This window comes from Stenella coeruleoalba (genome assembly GCF_951394435.1).
Source record: "Stenella coeruleoalba genome assembly, chromosome: 12".
In the NCBI taxonomy this organism is placed as follows: domain Eukaryota; kingdom Metazoa; phylum Chordata; class Mammalia; order Artiodactyla; family Delphinidae; genus Stenella; species Stenella coeruleoalba.
Genome location: NC_137158.1, coordinates 85,307,960 through 85,329,630, shown reverse-complemented (window position 1 = coordinate 85,329,630; position 21,671 = coordinate 85,307,960). Strand labels below are relative to the sequence as shown.

At 36.4% G+C, this 21,671-nt stretch overlaps 1 protein-coding gene across 6 annotated transcripts in view; it reads right to left on the bottom strand.

Annotated features, from left to right (window-relative positions):
- The window catches only part of QKI (QKI, KH domain containing RNA binding), a gene marked incomplete at its 3' end in the record, with an annotated part of 143,943 nt that overhangs the window by 84,475 nt on the left and 37,797 nt on the right, over positions 1-21,671 (bottom strand). For all 6 annotated transcript variants that reach the window (XR_013830744.1, XM_079939178.1, XM_079939179.1 and 3 more), the window contains exon 3: positions 7,107-7,223. Coding sequence is in view for 5 of the 6 variants with exons in the window: in XM_079939178.1 (XP_079795304.1) it covers positions 7,107-7,223 (117 nt within the window). The remainder of the gene's footprint in view (positions 1-7,106; positions 7,224-21,671) is intronic.

Genomic DNA, 21,671 nt, shown 5'->3' with positions numbered 1-21,671 from the left:
GAAGTAATGCAAAACAATAATCCCTAAAGAGAAGAATTTAGCACTAGCTAGCAAAACTATATATTGTGATACCACTTCTGGAATTCTATTCCAAAGATAAACTAGCAAGTACACGTAAAGATGTATATAAAAGCTATTCAATACAGCACTCTTCCTATGTGTTACAGCAAAAGCCTAGAAGCAATCTAAATGTCCATTAATAGGGGAATGCTGGAATAATTTACGGTACACAGACACAATGGAATATGATGAAGTTATTAAAAGGAATAAAGACTGTCTCTATGTACTGCCAGTAAGTGACTTAATGATACACTATTAAGTAAAAAACAAACAAACAAAAAAAACAAGGCAAGGCATAGAAAAGTGTAGAGTATACAATTATCTATGAAGGGAGTGAGAAATTACACACATACACACACACACACACACACACACACACACACACACACGCGCTCATGTAACTCTTCATGTAAAACAAAGAAATGGAAGGATAAGCCAAATACCAAAATAAAAAATTTACCCAAACTGCAAGATGGGGGATAGATAAAAGAGACAGGGATAAAAGCAGGACTTCTCTGAAAATTTCCTACTTTGTAGATTTGATTTTGGAACCATGTAAATATTTTACAAGTAACAGAAAAATAAGAAATTCGTAAAACTAGAAAACCAAGTGTAACAAATGACCTTAACTGTTTATCCGTATGATGGCATAACTGATATATACTGAAAAACTATTGAGTGTTTTAAAAGTAACTTCTCTCTCTAGTGAAACAAACCCTAAAAACAGTAAGAACTGGTGAAAAATTTTCACTGACTATACTGTTGGTAGTAGTGTTTGTATTGTTATTCTGAGACGGTTTTGTATATTTTAGAATAAAGAAAATCAATCATTTTGTGTCATTAGGAACCGGCATTTTCAGTGGGAAACAAAATATAGATACAAGATCAATTAAATAAACACTGTAGTTTTCATTTTAAATGAGAATGAACTTTGTAAAGATACTTATATTCCTGAGTGTGTGTGTGTGTGTGTGTACCTATGTATCTCCTAGCTCTGTCCTGAAAAGGTCTACAAATAATGAGTGACACTAGAGCCCATAATGCAGTTTCCAAATACTATTTTTCACTAATAGTAATCAGGGTTCCTTAAAGAAGTGGCTGATCTCAAGTCTGGGGAGGAAATCTTACAATGAGCATGGACTATTATATACACCAGAAAACAAAGTTACTAGCCCCAAACTACTAGGATTGTGTTAAAGGGACTTGGAAGTGAATTTGAAAAGGCCCCCCACTGGTCAAACCACGTGATCATCAGTTAAAAACACTTAAGTGCCATGAACTGAAATGCATTAAAACTGTTTAAATGCATTCATAATGATACTCAAATTAAAACAAAAAAACTCACTCTTCACCTCTGGAGGATTGCTAGGAAACAACTCACTATTTTAAACCTAGTAAGTGAAGAACTGAGCATTTATCCCGCCTCTCCTATAAAAAGTAAACCTAGCTAATAACAGCAAAGAAACAGGATAATAACTATTTTGGAGTTCCTACTGAAATAAAGGGCCTAAAAAACAATCAACAGTTAACTGCTGAAATCAGGAGGAAACTAGATTTTAGGTACCACAACCACAACACTGCTTGTGAAAGTTTCTTTCAAAAGGAAGAAAGGAAATGAGGAAGGGAGGGCAGGAGATCTAAATCTGATTAAACCTTTCTCACCACCAATTTACCAAAAATACAGGGGACAGAGATAAGTGTTAAACACCACCATGAAAGTGCAATCAGCACAAGCCACGGGAAATCTTCGGTACAAATAACTCAGTCCTTTTACAAATAAGTTACAAGGAGAAATGGGGGCGAGGGTGAGAATGGCTTAAGAGATCTATCAATCTCTTAAGCAAGGTATTGATATACGGCCCTCACTTGGATACCATGAAAATGTTTTTTCAAAGCACATTTATGAGACAAGAAGGGAACTGTGAACAATGACAAGATACATAGCGACACAAAGAAATTGTTTTGGTGATTTAAAAAAAACATAAACATGATAGCATTAAAGAGTCCTTCTATTTTAGAAACACCTAATAAAATGTTTACAGCTGAAATTATGTCTGGAATTTGCTCCCCAAATCATCTGGTAGGCGGAGGGGGAGGAAGGGTAAGGGGGAATGTGGGCACACATGGAAGAAGACGGACAATGCTGACACTGGGTGATGAATAAACGTTGTTCAAAATGTGCCACGATGAAAGGTGGTTTTTCTGGTTGTGTTTTTTTTTCTTTTTTTAAATAAACTATACCCACGCTCGAGGTTGTGAGAAAGCCTAGTACTCAACAAGATCAATAAAGCAGGCTGTTTGGACCATGTTTGTACGTGATGTTATATCACTGGCTATCACAGCCACTTTAGTATGTCAAACAAAAAACTGTATTAATCTGATTATTTTCCAAGTGTTGAGAGAGCAACAACATCTTTCATAAAAATAAAAGTCTAAGCTGCCCCCACATATCAAGCAAATTTATTTTTGCATATACTATCAATATCGCCTTGAAACATCTTTTAAGTGTGCTTTCGTATCAGCCAGCACAAAGTCTTAGACATTATAAAGCTCAGTTACTTGCCAATTAAACTGACATAGGACAGGGTACAAGGTTGCAGGAGAAAATGCCAATTATAAAGCATCATGAATAGTAAAAGATTCACTTTCTATAACACATGTAAAAGTGTACATAACTGCAGAGAGAACGATCTACAAGAAAACATACCAAAATTGTCAATAAGTCTCTAGAGTGATAGAATCAGGTACCTATACTTTTTCCCAGACCATATACACTTTTAAACTTTTCTAAAAATATCACATATTAACTAGTTAAAATATATATGCACCATAAGAAATTAATAGGACTATAAGAGACATTTAAGAAAAATTTATAACGTATATGAAAAGTGACATGTAAAAACAGTTATGAAATTCTACCTATGTTTGCAATTACACAATATGCCTCTCTAATAACATTTCATAGATCATGGTCCATACAACACTGCAGTTCCTCAAGAAGTTACAGGGATAGCTCTTGGAAAGGAGAGACTGTGGTCAAATATATTTGGGAAACAAAGTTAAAAACTGAATTAAAACTTTATTACATCATGAAGAACCTAGGGGTAAGGCAGGAATAAAGACGCAGACCTCCTAGAGAACGGACTTGAGGTTATGGGGAGGGGGAAGGGTGAGCTGTGACGGGGCGAGAGAGAGTCATGGACATATACACACTAACAAACGTAGTAAGGTAGATAGCTAGAGGGAAGCAGCCGCATGGCACGGGGATATTGGCTCGGTGCTCTGTGACAGCCTGGAGGGGTGGGATAGGGAGGGTGGGAGGGAGGGAGACGCAAGAGGGAAGAGATATGGGAACATATGTATATGTATAACTGATTCACTTTGTTATAAAGCAGAAACTAACACACCATTGTAAAGTAATTATACCCCAATAAAGATGTTAAAAAAAAAAAAAAAAAAACTTTATTACAGATTGATCTAATTTTAAATTCAAAGCCCATGTTCTGAAGAGAATGAATTGCAGAGCTGAATTTCAATGTCCAGCAAGATATATGTTTATACTGAGTGTAGTTACTACTTAGAAATGAGGGACTGGATAAGTTATCTGACCTCTTTAAGCCTCCATTCCTGTTAGAAGAGTAAAAACTATCTTTTGAGATTGTTGAATGGTCTGAATAAGACACTGCACAGATCATGAAAGTGGTTAATACCATCTGGCCACTGCTATTTGCAGCCCTAGAAGGTCATCTGATTCCCTGAGTGTACATCCCTTCATTTCAAGTAAAGAGCTCTAACTAGAATTGCTGAGTCTTACTGGAAATTTCCAGAAGACACAACATTTGACTAACCCTGCTTTGATCAACTGTAGACATTTCACCGGTCAACATTTCTGGGTGGGAGTGGGGAGCAGAAATACAAGCATGGCTCCTTAGTCTCCTACGAAGTCTGAGTGCAGTTCTTGCTCTTAGGCTCCATGAGTTTACCCAGTACCATTCCCCTGGGGTATTTTTATACAATGACAATACTGTTGTGCCCTTCAATAATGCTGAAGTAATACCAATCTAAGAGAATGAAAATTAAAGTGGCACATTCATTCCCTTACTTAAAACCAACAGCTTAGAATGATACGGCACTGCCTATCTTCCCAAAAGAATTAAAAGCACATAGGATTTATAATTATCTCTATTTATAAAATCTTTTATGGGGCGGAGATAGGGGAGCATCTATGCCTTTCATTTATTACCTAAACATTCACTCCTTTCCCAGATAATTTTTTCCAGTTCCTGCTCTGTGCCAGGTACTGATCAAACAACAGGGAAGTACTCCATAAAACAGACATGGTATGCCCTCACTGGGTTTATCAGACTAGCAGTGAAGGATACAAATCAGCAAACAGTATTCCGTCATAATACCTTGGACAGTCAGTAAATTAAGGTTTATTTTCTAGCTTTTACATAAACTGACAACTCTGCAGAAAAGTTTAAAGTTTTCCTTTAAACACATGAAATATACCTCAATCGGCCTTATTACTATATTTCTTTTTGCCTCCATCTATTTGTCATGTTCTTTCTAAAAATAACAGCCAAAAAAATAAAAAATAAAAAAATACATAAAAATAACAGCCAAGCAATGAACGATAGTACCTTCCATTTTGATCTAACTTTTACTAGCACTTTTAAGAACTCAACGGGCAGAGTTACTACAGCATAAACCAAAATGAGTTGGTTGACAATTATGGGCAGATTTAAATTAAGATTACAGAAAACACTCTTGGCATTATATATCTACATATAAATTCTTCACCATAATATCAAACATATGACAGCCATTCAAATTAACTTGATATCCCCTAAGTATGTTCATCTGTAGCACTTTAATAAAACTAAAAATATAATCTGCAGTCAAAATTTTGTTGGTGTCTTAATTTATTACTGTTTTCATGCATTAATCTGTAAACATTTTTTATTTCATTAGACAACAGTACATATTAAAACAAAAATAAAATGTGCGAACTGCTTCTATTTGTGCTTAAGAACAAAGTGGACAAGACAGAATATGGACACACCAACCACCAGAGAAACAAAACAGAAAAGCCATCAGAATATGGGATATTCAAAGGTCACAAAGCAACAACAAAAGTACTGTCATTTCCAAAGCGTAAAATACTGTAGTATTCCCCCATGATACAATATGAGTTTAAACATAAAATGTACTAATAATGTTAATATAAAATTTATTAAGAACAATCATTAACATTAATTGATTGATTACTATGTGTCAAAACACTATTCTCAGTGCTTTACAACTGATTTAATCCTCACAACCATCATAAGAGAGAAGTGACATCACTACTCCCTCACTACATTATATGGCACAAAGAGATGGAGTAATTTGCTAAAATCACAAAGCTGCTAAGTGATAGAACCAAGATTCAAACAAAAGCAAGATGATTATAGAGCGTACTCTCTTAACCACTCTAATCTTCTGTCAAAAATGATAGCAGAAAAATGTTCTTCAGGCTACAAAGTTCAACTTGACTGAAAACAGAACTCACCATGTCTCAATACAGTTCCAAGCTCTAATCCTCAGTGCCTGTGAGTGTGTGAGTGGAGTAAGTGGAGAGCCATTACTACAGAACTAAGAGAGGCTGAGGAGAGGGCAAAACACGTTTTGTTAACTGACCGATATTAATAACTTGTTTAACTGATGGATACACTAATCTTTTGGTGAAGATTTATTTGTCCTTCAGTTGTTGAGAGTTCATCTCATTGTCCCAAGGCTATTAAATTAGCATTATTTAATGCAACGCAACCATAAGTGCAAACAGGGGAACCAAAACTGCATGGTGATATGAGATTGCCACTCAGCTGATTCACAATATGCTTAAATTTTTTTAATATTCTTATTAAAAAAAGTTGTTTTAAATACAACAGCTAAATATGCTTAGGGAGAACTCACATGCTTGCCTCAAAGTATCTTTATACTCAGCTGACAAGAACAGCTTATAATAAGATCTAAAGATAATCAATATCATTGACGGCCTCTCCCTCCAACTTAACTACTAAGTCATTATTTGTCTGTAAGGAGAGAAAATGATTGAGATCCAGTCAGCTTATGGGAGAGCTTAAATGAAATGAAGTGAGAAGCTCAAAAAGATGCATATCAGAATGAAGTCAGTATACCTTATCGGTCTGGTGGTCATTCCGTAAGCTCCACAAAGTGATTCAATGCACACGCTCTAACATAACAATAACATAACGTAACATAACAGGTCTATCATTTGATATCCCTTTCAAGGCAATGTATTTTAAAAAAACAAACAAACAACAAACCCTTCCTAACAATAAATCTAATCTTTGGCAATCAAAATCTAGGTTATTTTTTAAAATCAGTCAAACATTTTTCACACAGGCAGAAATTTCAAAAGTATTCTGCCTCTTACTGGATAAAAGGAAACAAGGCAAAAAAACCTTCCTAAAAACAATGTTTAAAGTAGGTAGTTAGGTGTTTATTATACTAGAAAAACAAGAGTGGCAAAAGAAAAAAGCAGAAAGCAGGAACAATACACTTTAAAGTAAAATGTCTAGAAAACTTAAAATCAACATAAAATGTTGGTAAAAACCAAAATGACTCTCATATGGCTAGTTATAAGCCTTTTTTCCCTATGTTTACTAACTCTCCTGATGAGATGACATACATCCAAAGTTATTCGTTTGGTCCTCATTTAAATCTCATCAAAAGAAACATTTTAGATTTTTCAAAGTTTTAGTTACATCTTTTATATATACAACATTATAGTCTGACTAATTGCCAAACTGGCGTTTCTCAAGTGTAAAAACCAAAGGTAATATCATAGACTGATATTAGCTGGCTAAATGAAAAATGATAATCAAAAAGGGAAAATCATGACAACACCTTTAAAAAGTTCAAAAGTTTCAGACATCAAATAATGTATAGTGTTTTAGGGTCTAGATATTTTGTTACTAAAATTCGAAAGTATAAGTAAATTATTCACATAAAGGCCTGCCCCATTTTCAAGGACTTACCTTCTTTTTATCCCTCATTGAGCCTTTGCCTCGGACCATTATCTTACATCCTGTTTCTGCTTCAAGCTGTTTAGCAGTAAGTCCTCTAGGTCCAAGGATTCTCCCAACGAAATTAAACTGGGGGAAAAAAAAATCACCATACATTATTCACTTAAAGTTATTTTAAAGTATAAATTTACTTCCTTCAGTTAGATTTTTAAAAAATATTAAGTTGAAATAAAATCTTATGAATTTCTTGACAAGTCTGGGGGTGAAATTACAGCAGCTCATGTTTAGCTTGAAATTTTCGTATGTATTAATACAAATGATGGATTAGGAGCAACAGTATCTAACTAAAACAGGTACTATACTTCAATTGCCCATCAACATGTAATCTAAACCAGAGTATATTAAAGAGTTAGACAAAATCTTAGGTGCCACCCAAGAATGCAATTCCCTTCTACAAAATCCTTTATGACAGGGTTCAGGGAACTGTTCATTATGTTAAATAGTGGTGGCCTTTTCTACAGAAATCCTTGGGGGAGAACTCCTGTCTTATTTATCTAAGTTATACTTTCTCCAAAGCAACTGTTCAGAGAGAATTGTATTCTGCGGTTGGCTGCCAGAACACTGATGGCCAAATTTGGATTCCACCCTATACTAAATATTTAAGTCATGAGAGTCTACATTTTTCACCACACTCCTTGCACAATTTTATCTCTGCATCCTTATTTACATTTTTCACCACACTCCTTGCACAATTTTATCTCTGCATCCTTATTTTCCTTTCTATTTTCCATTTCTACCTTTAGCTTATATTACTACTTTGACAAAGAACCTTAACTCTTATCACGAATAGGACAGTGACAAAAATAATTATATAAATAAGTAATTATCATCCCTCCACAGAAATGTCAAGTATTCATTCACAGAAGTTAATTTTTTTAAAAAGTCCAATGGGAAGAACAGATTGACTCTGAATATTGAAAAGTAAATTTTCCTCATTCACATGTCATCTGCATAAAAGACACAAAAAAAATGAACGTTCCACAAAGACTGATGGGTGGTTTACTATCAGTTCCACAAAGACTGATGGATGGTTTCTATTAACTTATTCAATCAATTAAGTTACTGATTCTTATGCTTCCTATTTTTTTCTTGCATTTTAATCCTACTGTTAATGTATCGTTAGTAACACTAATATGCCAGAATTTACTGCTGTCAAGGCTTAAGCAGCCAGGGAAGTTCTTCAATCTTCTGTACTCCAATGGCTTCTTACTTTGCCTTAGCTGCTCACCAGCACCGCCACATCTTACAAAAGTGATTCCCAAATGAAAGACGGGTAGTACACGTATAAGGATGGAAGAAAGCCCTCTTCCCTCCGGGGATTACGATATAAGTTTTTCCATCCCAAGCTGAGGAGAGGGAATGAAGTTTTATAGAATCTGTGACTACATATAAAGGTGGGGTTGGCAAGTTGCCGAAAAGTAGGAAGAGTCTGCTCTAAATGAACAGAGAGCCAGGCCTGTTGATAGATTTTCTGTGATATGTGTGTTTTTTCCCTTTCTCAGACCCTCGTTTTAATATATTTTTACTCTGTACTGCGTGAAGTTGGTCAATTCTAGATGTACTTGGATTTAAAGGCAACCTCTTAAAAAATTTCATGGAATTTTCTGTTAAGTACTAAGGGTAATTCAGACCAGCTGAGCAATTCCAGTAAAATAGGACACAGAAGGAAAAAACATCTGCTTGAATGCATGAGAGATCCAGCAAGACTGTGAAGAATTGCTAATTCAGGATCGTAGGGAGGACACAGAATCAAGAGGATGTTAGCCTGGCTTTGGGGAACTCCTTGTCCTCTAGGTATGTTTGCTGAATCCGGAGAGGACAGCTGAGAGCCTGAACTTCAAGGGACGTGGTCTGGAGTGTGTAACTACCAATGTGAGCGCCTCCCCGTCCCCGGTCTTTGCTTTGGGGAGGGATCTGATGGGTGTGCATTCTGGGGGTAAAAGTGAACCCTAATTTCCCAGGCCCTTACAGACTCTGCATATGAACATCAAAACTGTCTCAACCTCAATAAGCAAAATTGTACCGAGGTGATCTTGGGTTGCCAGTTAACAGTAGGTACCTGTCAGAAGCTGACATATATTCTCTCTGGAGGAAGACAACATAATCTTAGGCCTTATATTATTTTTGTAAGCTATTCAGTAAATACATTATCTGGCACACACTAGAAAACAACCAAATACACAAGAACGTAAAATGACATTAACAAAAATCTGAAGAAACGACAAGACAAAAGAAACAAATCCACCAGGCCTCTAGATATTAGAATTAATCGACCCAGACTTTATAAGCATTATGCTTATTATGTGTAATTTTGTTTAGTTTGAGTATTTTTCAGTAGAATAGGAAACCACCTTTCATTTTCAAATTCAACTTAATGAAACATGTATTCAAGGCTTCCTATGTGGCAAAGAGTGAAATAGATGCTAGGAATTTTTTTTAAAGAGGAGGAAGGGGAGGAGAGGAAGAGGAGAAATTCTCCTTGCTCTCAAGAAACCTGTGAAAATGCCTTTACTCTATTTCTACCTTGACTGCTTCTTAAAATAAGTAGTCTTTGCCAGCTCTTCCTCAATAATAGTTGTGCTCTATACAGATCTTTTTCCAAAGTAACTCATATAGTTGATATACATTATATATCTCAAACATGGCAAAGAATGTCTGGAAAAATGCATTACGAATGGAGGTACTTTAGCACTTCAAATAACTAATATGTAATTGTTTTATATTTGTGTCCTCTGTCAAAGTGGTCAGCCTCCACTTCATGACATACAAACACCTAGAAGACCCTCTGTGGGGCTTCCCTGGTGGCACAGTGGTTAAGAATCCACCTGCCAATTCAGGCAACATGGCTTCGAGCCCTGGTCCGGGAAGATCCCACATGCCGTGGAACAACTAAGCCCACGTGACACAACTACTGAGCCTGTGCTCTAGAGCCCACGAGCCACAACTACTGAGCCCATGTGCCACAACTACTGAAGCCCGCACGCCTAGAGCCCAGGCTCCGCAATAAGAGAAGCCACCGCAATGAGAAGCCCATGCACCATAACGAAGAGTAGGCCCTGCTCACCACAACTAGAGAAATCCTGTGCACAGCAACGAAGACCCAACACAGCCAAAAATAAAAATAAATAAATTTATTTTAAAAAAAGAAAAAAAAAGAAGACCCTCTTTGGCACATTCTATTATTTTCACGTATTAAATCTCTTTTGCTGAAACCACAGCATTAAGATTACATAGAAAAAGACTTCTACCATAGCTAAGTAATCCTCCCAATTATTATTTACTAAATAAAAAATGTTTTAAAGCCAGTCAAAACCAACATATTAAATCTGTAACAAAATTTTCCTAACCTTATAAATTAACCAATCTCTACTGCACCACAACCAGCAAAAAACAGCTCAAATGTGTTAAAGTGCATACCACTGGGGTTCTAATACAACTGAAACCATCAAGGTCATCCTTCTCAAAGTGGTGTAAGTAGAGAATGAAAAAAAATTAATCATAGCAGCTGCTTTGTCTACTGCAACCAATTTCCAAGTTAATATCATTTGCCTTGCATTAAACTTCATTCTGTGTTGATTTATCATGCTAGTTTTGCAGCTTCATTCAATTAAACCAATGTCACAACACATTCAAAGAAAATCATTTCAAACAGCCTAAGCTAACTACAACTTTAAAGGCTGAAAGAAGAAAAAAGAGACATTCATTAACTCTACTGTTTAAGTACAGACCTTCTCTGTGGCTTACCAATTATATCTCTGCCAGTGCCATGTTAATTTCTAAAGAAGAGGTTAACAACAGTCATGTCTAATGCTATTTGTTGCTGCTGACTTAATTTTAAATAGACATGACAGAGTTCTCCCAATGACAAAATATAAAGTATTATAGCAAATCTTTCCATTAACCTTTTTAAAAATGTACAATTAAAGATAAAACCTTCTGTGGCACACTATCAAAAGAGAGAATAAAAAATGGATTTCTAAAAGCATTTCAGTGAAACACTTCTAAGAAGTGTTAAACAGTAATTTCTGCTTAAAATTTTGGAAAAACAATTTTAAAAAGAAGATGTATTTCTTTGGATTGCTTTTCATACAATAAATTGATAATCTGTTTTTAAGTATTTTGTCTAGTATCTGTAAGGTGATTTTAGTTATATATCTTACAAACCTTACATCAGATCACATAAGCAAGTTAGTAGGTATCAAACACACACACACACACAAATGTATATGTATTGATAAAGTCTTCTGCTTAGCAGATGACCAAAAATGGACCACCTCAAGTGGTAGTCAACACTAGTAAGCCATCTTATACAAATGTGTAAGATGAGACAAGAGTCGTGACTACTTAGCAATACAACTGTTTTTAATTAAAAGTACCAGAATATTTTGTTTGACTTGATTTACTGTTTTATTAACTCGACTTATAACAGCAAAGGAGAAACTGTTAACAATGCAGATTAAATTTAAAAGTTTGCTGCATCTAAAGTCACTCATTGTGAATAGCACAATGTTCTTCCAATATCTGAAACCATTATCCATTTCAGCAAATAAACTGCTCTTGTCATTTATGAACAAAGTTTCAGCATATGTGTTCATGATTTTCACTTTCAGCTACTCATTAATGTAAATGAAAATACCAACCAATATTCATGTCAGAACTATATTCATTCATCAACTGAAATCAGTTTGGTCATGGATACAAGAGTTCGGGGCAGGGGGGAAGAATATCAAGGAAAGTCTTCTGTTTAAAAAGACAAACAAACAATGAATGTATCTAAATGCCTCGTACTTTTTGGGGAGACAGATGTCTTATCCCTTCTCTATGTTCATAGTAATTCTAGATGAGCAGCCAAATATGTCTTCTTAAGCTATATAATAATTACTATAGGAACCATTTTGCAAAACCTTTCATATATTAGGCCTTTCTACACATCTTCTGTTAGTGGCACAGGGCTATGTTAAGAAGAAGCATTTACACCAACAGATGTAAAAGTGAAAACCGGTAACCAATAATAACCAAAATATGAAATCTATAGCATATAAATTTGGATATCCTAATTATGTCAAATCTTTATCCCTTGAGTATAGATATAATTGGGAAAGAGGCTGAAACCATACAAACAAACTCAGGTGAATAAGATGATGATTGTCGTTGTGGAAGCTAAACAACAAGTACTTAGAAAAACAAAAAATTATTTAACCAATTAAAATAAAAATATAAAGGCAATGAAAGCCAGCAAGGGTTTTACGACACAAATAGATGACAATATTTTTCACGGTGTAAGGTCAAAACTCGTACAACAAGGCCCTTTAAGAGATCCCTAACTACTTTTTGAACCTTTATTTTTGCTATTATCCTCTGTTCAGACACATGTTGTTCTCTAAAACAGCAGGTACGTTCAATTTTTGTTCCCTGTTAACACCTTTCTTCCTCCTTCCTTCCCACCAAACATGTCAAATCCTCATCACATAGTATTGAGCTCAAGTGTTCCTTCTGTGATTTCCTTATGTGTTCTTTGACTCCCAGAGACAGATGTTTTCTCCTCCTAAGTGAGGATCTCAGAACACTGAGTACCCACCTCTTACAGCCCTTCTGTCACACAGTATGCAACGATCTGCATGTCTTTCGCAGGGCATTCCTTGAAGTCAGAAACCAGCAATGGGGTGGGCGTGTGTGTGTGTGTGTGTGTGTGTATGTGTGTGTGTGTGTATGTGTGTGTGTGTGTGTGTGTGTGTGTGTGTGTGTGTGTGTGTTTGTGTGTTTTAATCCACAGTGCCTCACACAATATACAGCACTCAGAAGAAACTAGTATTTGTTCAGATTGTTGGATAATACAATTTAAAAGGGTTCACAGAAATCACACAGTGATTTTTCACTCTCAGTAAAATCACTAAATAAGTTATAGGCAGCACAGGAACTCTTACACATTTCAGAAACTTTTTAAATGGTAAGCCTGACTGATCTAAGGATAAATTCCAAATGACAGAGTCAATGATGTCACAGAAACAAAACAACTATTATTTCCACTTTCCATTTCAATACGGAAGTATCATGAGTGCTAGGATTATGTCACTCAACATTTCTTAGGTGTTGAGTACGCTGAAATATGTTCTACTATGAGTGTTCCAGTAAAAGCCAACTTCGATGCTTGGCACTTTACATGCAATAAATCACTTAATCCTCACAACAACACCAGAAGACAGTTACCACTATCACCTACATTTAATACATGAGAGGTTACAAAAGTAGTCCAAATCCTAGAACACCTAGGTTGACTACAGAGCTTGAACACAGTAGGGCATAATGCCTTCTCTTCTAAAGACCTTAAACATATACACCCTGATCATACCAGATACTCATGTTTAGTTTTCTCATTCTTGTTAATCATTCAAAAAAATGTTTAGTACAAAGTTTATAAAAACCCTCTTCAGATTCAAATTTACTTTCAGAATGAGTTCCACCTACATCACAAAGCATATAATTACCATACTACTTTTACATAACCAGGCCTCGCCTTTTCAATATTGTCATCTGTCTTTTACTGATTAGGATCACTGCTTTAATAATCAACATACATATCCTTTTTACCTTAATCAAACCTTTTACATGAATGAAAGCCCTTATGTGATTATTAGTTCATCCACATAATTCAACTACAAATACGTATAACTTCAAAAAAGAGACAGCGAGAGAGAAGAGTATGATTATTTGAGTCAAGACTGAGCTTACAAGTGTTACCTCATACCCTGAAGATGAGTCTAGGAGATCAAATACTTAGTAATTCTGACCACAGATTATGAATACAGTCTAAGGATCTTTGAAATTGTTTTCTCAAGTTTTGCTGCATAAATAGCAGCCTCCTTAAAGAACTACAAATAGAACTACCATATGACCCAGGAATCCCACTACTGGGCATATACCCTGAGAAAACCAAAATTCAAAAAGAGTCATGTACCAAAATGTTCATTGCAGCTCTATTTACAATAGCCCAGAGATGGAAACAACCTAAGTGCCCATCATCGGATGAATGGATAAAGAAGATGTGGCACATATATACAATGGAATATTACTCAGCCATAAAAAGAAATGAAATTGAGCTATTTGTAATGAGGTGGATAGACCTAGAGTCTGTCATACAGAGTGAAGTCAGTCAGAAAGAGAAAGACAAATACCGTATGCTAACACATATATATGGAATTTAAGAAAAAAAATGTCATGAAGAACCTAGGGGTAAGACAGGAATAAAGACACAGACCTACTGGAGAACGGACTTGAGGATATGGGGAGGGGGAAGGGTGAGCTGTGACGGGGCGAGAGAGAGTCATGGACATATATACACTAACAAACGTAAGGTAGATAGCTAGTGGGAAGCAGCCGCATGGCACAGGGATATCGGCTCGGTGCTTTGTGACCACCTGGAGGGGTGGGATAGGGAGGGTGGGAGGGAGGGAGATGCAAGAGGGAAGAGATATGGGAACATATGTATATGCATAACTGATTCACTTTGTTATAAAGCAGAAACTAACACACCATTGTAAAGCAATTATACCCCAATAAAGATGTTAAAAAAAAAATAGCAGCCTCATACACTGTTCCAAAAGAACTAATTTAGCTCTTAAAGAGACCTGCTCTTTTTTGGCACAGATTTTAGTTCCATTTGACTTACTGGTAACTTCTTTTATATTACCCTGCTTCAATGTTTCTAAATTGTTAAGCACAACTCAGTTTACAGTGACTTTTAATTATTATATTCTATTAATATAGTACTTTTATCATCTCTTACTCTTGGTTCCTCTACAATATTATCCTCCACATGTAACAGACTAAGAAATCTTAAGATTTTCATTGTTTAATCTGTCCCCTTGTGTTCATTTCAACTGCCACTGCCTTCGTTCAGGCTCTTGCTACTGAAATGATACCAAAATTTTACTGGTTTATACTCAGATCTCCTCTTTGGCCTTATGTTTCTAATTACTTCTCAAATTTTGTTTTTCTTTTTTTTTAGTCTGTCCTTAAAACTGCAAATTTATACTGCTTTTATACAATCTTACAAATAAAAAGGCAAGAAAGTAATCAATCATTGTTCTATAACCCCAAACAATACAACATAGACACATTTTTTAAACTCAATCAATTCCTTACCAAGCAATAAAGAAAAACTTGTCATACCAATATGAAACAGAGATGGCCAAGTTCATGCTAGGTAGGCTACTTACTGATACTTTTTTTTTTTTTTTTTTTTGCGGTACACGGGCCTCTCACTGTTGCGGCCTCTCCCGTTGTGGAGCACAGGCTCCGGACGTGCCGGCTCAGCGGCCATGGCTCACGGGCCCAGCCGCTCCACAGCATGTGGGATCTTCCCAGACCAGGGCACGAACCCGTGTCCCCTGCATCGGCAGGCGGACTCTCAACCACTGCGCCACCAGGGAAGCCCCTGATACTATTTTTGAATTTAGGAAAAGCAGTGTTCTAGTGAAGTCAAAAATTAGATTTCAGGAAGTCCCTAATTTATTATGAACTGTTTTGTTCTAAAGGGCTGGGTTTATTAAGACATATAATATGCTTTCCCAATGAAATAGTTAAATTTAGTTCCAAGGCTAGTCGTTGAAAAGTTCTATTTCAATGTCCATGGGGTAAAGTTAAGGCAGGTTCTATCAAAAACTACAGTAGTTTTCTGCTCATATGATGAGTTCATTTACTCACAAAATAAATTTAGGTCACCTATGATAAGCAGGCACAAAAACGGGTGGCCAAGCTCAAGTGGTATAACCTTGGACTACTCCACACTCCATTTTCATTTGCCACCTTTGGAGGGGAGAGGGTTAGGGTTAGGAAGATTCTGTTACTGACTGCTTCACTCACTTCCAGGAGACACTGCTTTCCCAAAATGGGCCAAGAGCAGATCAGCACCTTGAGCTTTCCTTTAATATCTAACAGAAACACCCAATAGCCCTGAGAGGCAGGTTTCTCTCCAATCTTTGTATTTTATTCCTTTGATTCAGTGAGAATCTTAGAGATATGGAGGTGGATGCCTGTAATTAGGTTTCCATCTAATTCCGTAAGTCCTTTGTAACAATAATTTTAACAGAGCAGATCCTAACAAACTCTTTTTGGATAAGATAAATCACAGACAAAACTTTCTATCTCAGCTGAGCCTGGAAAACATTTGCTTACAAGCAATAATTCTTCCCTAAAAACAAACTCCATCTTTTAACTTGTTCTTCTAGACACTAGTCCTTTTTAATATCAAAATATATTACTTACAAAAGAAAGCATTCACATTTTAAGACTCTGAGAAGGCTTATTTTAAAAACCATTAAATTTTGAAAAAACCTGAACTAAACAAAATTCGTTTTCAGACTGTCTTGAAATCCTTTTTGGAATAATTTCTATTAACATCCTAAGAAACTTAGTATATCTCAGACCACAAAGAGCCTATTAAATATTTGGTACACAGTAGGCCTTGCAGAATGAAATAAAAATGAAACTTCAAAACCAAATGTCATGAAATTGACCTTCACTAAATTGATCTGTTTAAAGTTACAAGTCAACAATAACAGTTTCTCTACCTAAAACTTAGACATGCTCCATATTATCAAATTGTACTGCTAAGTTAAAAACTCCAATAGGTTAATATGTAATCCGAAACATTTCACAACTCCATTCAATAAAAATATGTATCTAACCTTCTTCAAATCAACAGTCTATCTTAAGAGTTTCCTGTATAAATTACCAAAGAAGAGAGATGTGCAGATGTTTTAAAATATTTTCACTTATAATTAAGATCATATCCTGCCAAAAATCAAGACTTAACCTTGGTATTGAGAAGAGAGACTTAGTAGATCATTAAATTCTGACTTAACGTCCATTTGTTTCTCAGAAGATCAAAGACGAAAGTAGTTTATATCCAGTCTTTCAACACAATAAGAAAGCCACAAGAGTCAAAGGAACAAAGGCTTAAGTAAAGATAACCAACTGCATTGACCCCTTTTCTCTTTTCATAACTCCTCCAAAACAAATGCCCGCTCAATAGGCAATCTGCAGACAACAATCTTGAGAAAGTGAAACTTACGAATAACTCCATACTAACTCTGAAGCTATGACTAGCCAAATTTTATCTGCAAGCCCAAGAGAAATAAATTGAAAGGTGACTTAAAACTCATGCTCCACCACTGACATAGACTATTATCATGAGCTAGTGTGTACTGTGAAAAACATTATAAATCTACGTTATTATTTATAGTTGCCGTGTTGAAATTCTACAAGCTGGAAAAAATATTTGAAAGGGCATTTACCCATCGTACAACCCTTTGACAATATGTGTCACCACGAATAGCCTAGACCCAAGACAAACCTTTTAACGCTATAATCATTCAAAATTAAAACCCATTTTAAAAACATCAGAAAATCAAAGTTATCTTCATATAACATTTCTGGGTAAAGTCTCACTACAATTTAGTCCTAACATATCTCAAGTTAACAGCTTTGCAATCTAATCTGTTCATGTATATACAGGCTAACTAATATCCCTAACAGCTAGACCCTGCCAATACTTGAAACTTATTCTACCACTCTGGCAGATCCTATAAAACAATTTCTCAGAACCCAAAAACAATAACTAGGCAAATTTAATGACAGAATTATTATTGACTCATTAAAATATAACATATTTTACTTATATCAATCAGAGTTAACTCCATTCATATACTGTTTATAAGATCTTCATGGATTCAAACAAGTCCTTAATAACTGGCCAAATCAACACTTCGATGGCCTATGCATTAACTTTAGTCTTCATCCATGTCGGTCATTTTATGAATGTATGATAAACTTAAATAGTGTTATATGATAATGCAATAGCTTTTCTCTTTCATATAACACTGTGGGCTCCTTCAAGGATAGGAATTTTTTCCTTAGTCATGATCATAAGAACCGTACTGAGTGCTCTATCCAGATACCATATATTTGTTATCTTCATTCCTCTAAATAATTCTATGACGTAGACCTTATGATCTTATAGGCAAGGAAACAGATTCTAAAGTTTACATGTGCTCAAAGCCAAGGTGATAGTCTCAATTATTTTTTGCTAATATTTATTCTAGTCCCCTTCTCATGTGGACGGAGTGACTTGATAATGCAGTTTATCAACCTCAGCACTACTGACATTTGGAGCAGGATAATTCCTGGTTGCCGGGGCTGTCCTATGCATTGTAGGATGTTTAGAAGCAGCCCTGGCATCTACCCACTAGAGGCCACTAGTACTCCCGCCAAGTTTTGACAACCAAAAATAGCTCTAGAAATTGCCAAATGCCCCAGATGGGCAAAATCATCCAGTTGACAACCACTGAGCTAATGGAATGTTAGCTGATGGAAGAAGGGTAGAGGTCTTACACGTGTTTAAGCAATTTGGCTTGGCTTGGCTCTGACACTCCAGTGACCTGCCATGAAAAGAGCTTGCTCCAAGTAGCTGCTGCCCCTTTGGGCTGAGCCCAGCAGGAACATAAAGGTAATCTAAACCCACCCAGAGCCGGCCTAGACCAACCTCGGCTAAGCCCAATCAGCAGAACTGCAGCCAACATACAGTGTAGACTAAATAAAGAGCACAGAAATCAATGCTTGTTATTTTATGCCACTGAGTTTTAGGATAGCTTACATGGAGCACTGCTGTGGCGACTGTTGACAAATACAGCCAGGAAGGCACTAAGCCAGGATTCAAAACCTAGGCCTGAATGGCTCAAAAACCCACTATTACCTCAACTATGTCAAAGAGTTTTCTCTACTAAATTAATATCCCCACCTCCAGGACGTGCTTAGTACACAGTAGAGATGCAATAAAAGTCTGGTTTATTAATAAGTATAAATATTAATAAATGTGTAATATTTTTAATACATCTTCAACAAGCTACTCATATTACCTTCTCATTCCCATACCATTAAGCCACTGATTCAAAAACATTGCGAAGGACACTATACGGCACTATCTAATTTCTCAAACACGTGATCTAAGACTTTCTTTTCTTATCAGTCCCAGAGCTATACACAGCCAACTCCAAAACAATACCTCCAAATTAACACTTACTTTTATAAATAAGTTGCTACGTGCAAACTCAAAAGGCAACATTTTTTTTTTAATTTCAGCAATATTTGAAAGAGTGAGGCTTTCATACAGATACACACAACAAATATTTATTATACATCTACTGTTTACTAGACGTTATCCTAGGCAGTGAGAATATAAAAAAGGGAAGAATCCCCACCGTCATGGAGCTTACATTCTGGTAATACTTACACAGCATAATGGCATTTTCCAAGTGCTTTACATGTATTAACTCACTTATAACCCCTCATAAGCCTGTGAGAGACTATCTCCATTACAGAGATGAGGAAACTAAGGATCAGACTTGCCCAAAGTCACAATACAAGCAGCAGAGCTAGCCAGGAGTCTGAGTCCCTACTTTTGCCCACTGTGCTACACTGCCCCTTTGAAGCTTTAATAAAGCATTTTTGAGTCAAATAGGATGAATTCACTCACAAAATCGAGCCTACATACAAAAGGGGGAGGTGAGAGAGAAGCATGCGTAATGATCTCTAAGACATACTGAGAAAAACGGGAGTAATAAAAATGCGTATTTGTTTCATCGTGGCCAATATCTAATTCATAATTCTGAAATAAAATCTTTTCCATACTGCCAAAATCAGACACACAACACACGCCCTTGTTTTATTTTGTTTAACATTATTTAATTTTTTTTTTAAAGATGAGATACAGTTCCTAGTACAGACTACAAAACAGTTACTATTCATTTGGTATGTATCGATAACCTCAAAGAAAAACTATATGCGGATCCCAATTTTGCCAAATTCTTTTAACAGAAATTTAAAATCAAGGTATTAAAAAAATGATCTGGAGGACCAAAATGGCTTTATACCTGTTTCTCTCCTATGAATAACTAAATTTCTCATTTAAAAAGCTTTGATAAAATAGACACTTTTGGGTGCCAAGAATCATCCACAACTCATATACCCACCTGCCTATCTGACAGGTGGGTTGGATGTCTGGATGTCTGACTTCAAGCTCAACACCTCTAAATCAGAACCTAAGCCCCACCCCCAAACCTGCTCTTCCCTCAGTCTTTCATAGCTTAAGAACTGGTGATTCTGTTACTCCAATCAATCGAAACCTCTGAGCTATTCCTAATTTTCCCTCACACCCCATTATCCAAACTACCAGCAAATTCTGTTGGCTCCAAGTCATCAATTATGAAGGATCCAAGCATTTCTAAGTCCGCTTATTCAAGTTTCTCCTCTGCCCCCTAGCTGGTCTCTCTGCTGTCACCATCACCCACAGCCTTTCTCCACACAGAAGCCAGAATGAATCTATTAAAACCCAAATGAGCCCACAGCACTCCCTGGCTTTCCATTTCACTCAACAATATCAGAAATCCCTACCGGGACCCACAGCCCCTTGAGGATAGGGCCCCTCTGCTAACTTTCTAACCTCGCATCTTACTACACTTCCCAAGCATGCTCATGCCTCAGAATCACTGCACTGCTGACCACTCTGCCTGGAATGTTCTTCCTCCCCATCACTCCATTCATGTCTCTGCATTCCCTTCATCTTATAAGAGATTCCTTGACTATAAACACATAGCTACTGTTTATCTGCTTACTCCACCTTTTTTCCCACAGCACTGACTGATCCTAAAGAAAATATTCATTTGTTTATTGTCTGTCTCTACTATTGCAATGCCTGCTCCATAAGAGCAGAGACATTCAGTTCACCACCCCCACCTGCCTTCTGAAACAATGCCTGGTAAAAGGACCCTACGTGATTACCTGTTAGCCCAGCTTATGATGACAACGTAAACAAACGACAGCAGTGCTTCTCAAACTTTAGCATGCATCAATATCATCTACAGGGCTTGGAAGGCAGACTGCTGGGCTTTAGCCCCAGAGCTGCTGACTCATCTAGTCTGAGGTGGGGCTTGAACATTTTACAAGTTCCTAGGAGGTGTGGATACTATAGTCCTGGGACCACATTTTGACAACCACTGAAGTAGACACTGTTTCGCTCCAACACACGTGTCAACAACTGTAGTTGACCATGACAGTATCTCAACTGGTGGAAAAAGGACAGGAATAGAGTAAAAAGGTGCCTCCCCCTGGACCCACAATATAAAAGACATCTCTTCTGACTTAGAGGATTATACAGAACATGTGTCTTTTAAGTAATGCAATATAAACATCATTCCCTGAATAGCATTTTTTTTTAAAGAATGGGGACCAGGCAGATTAAGGTTATATTCTCTAACACAGTCTCATGCTCTTACCTATTCTATGTTAATGGCTTGTGCTGAATCCTTATCCTTTAGAGTTCAAACAAGCAGATGAGAAGGCTGGTATCTTTTAGGAGATATGAAACACCAAAAAGTAGTAGACTCCAATTGGGACAGCTGCCCAAATCACAATTTACCACACCAAGGAATCATCCAATACCCAGAATAGGTCCAGGGTGGT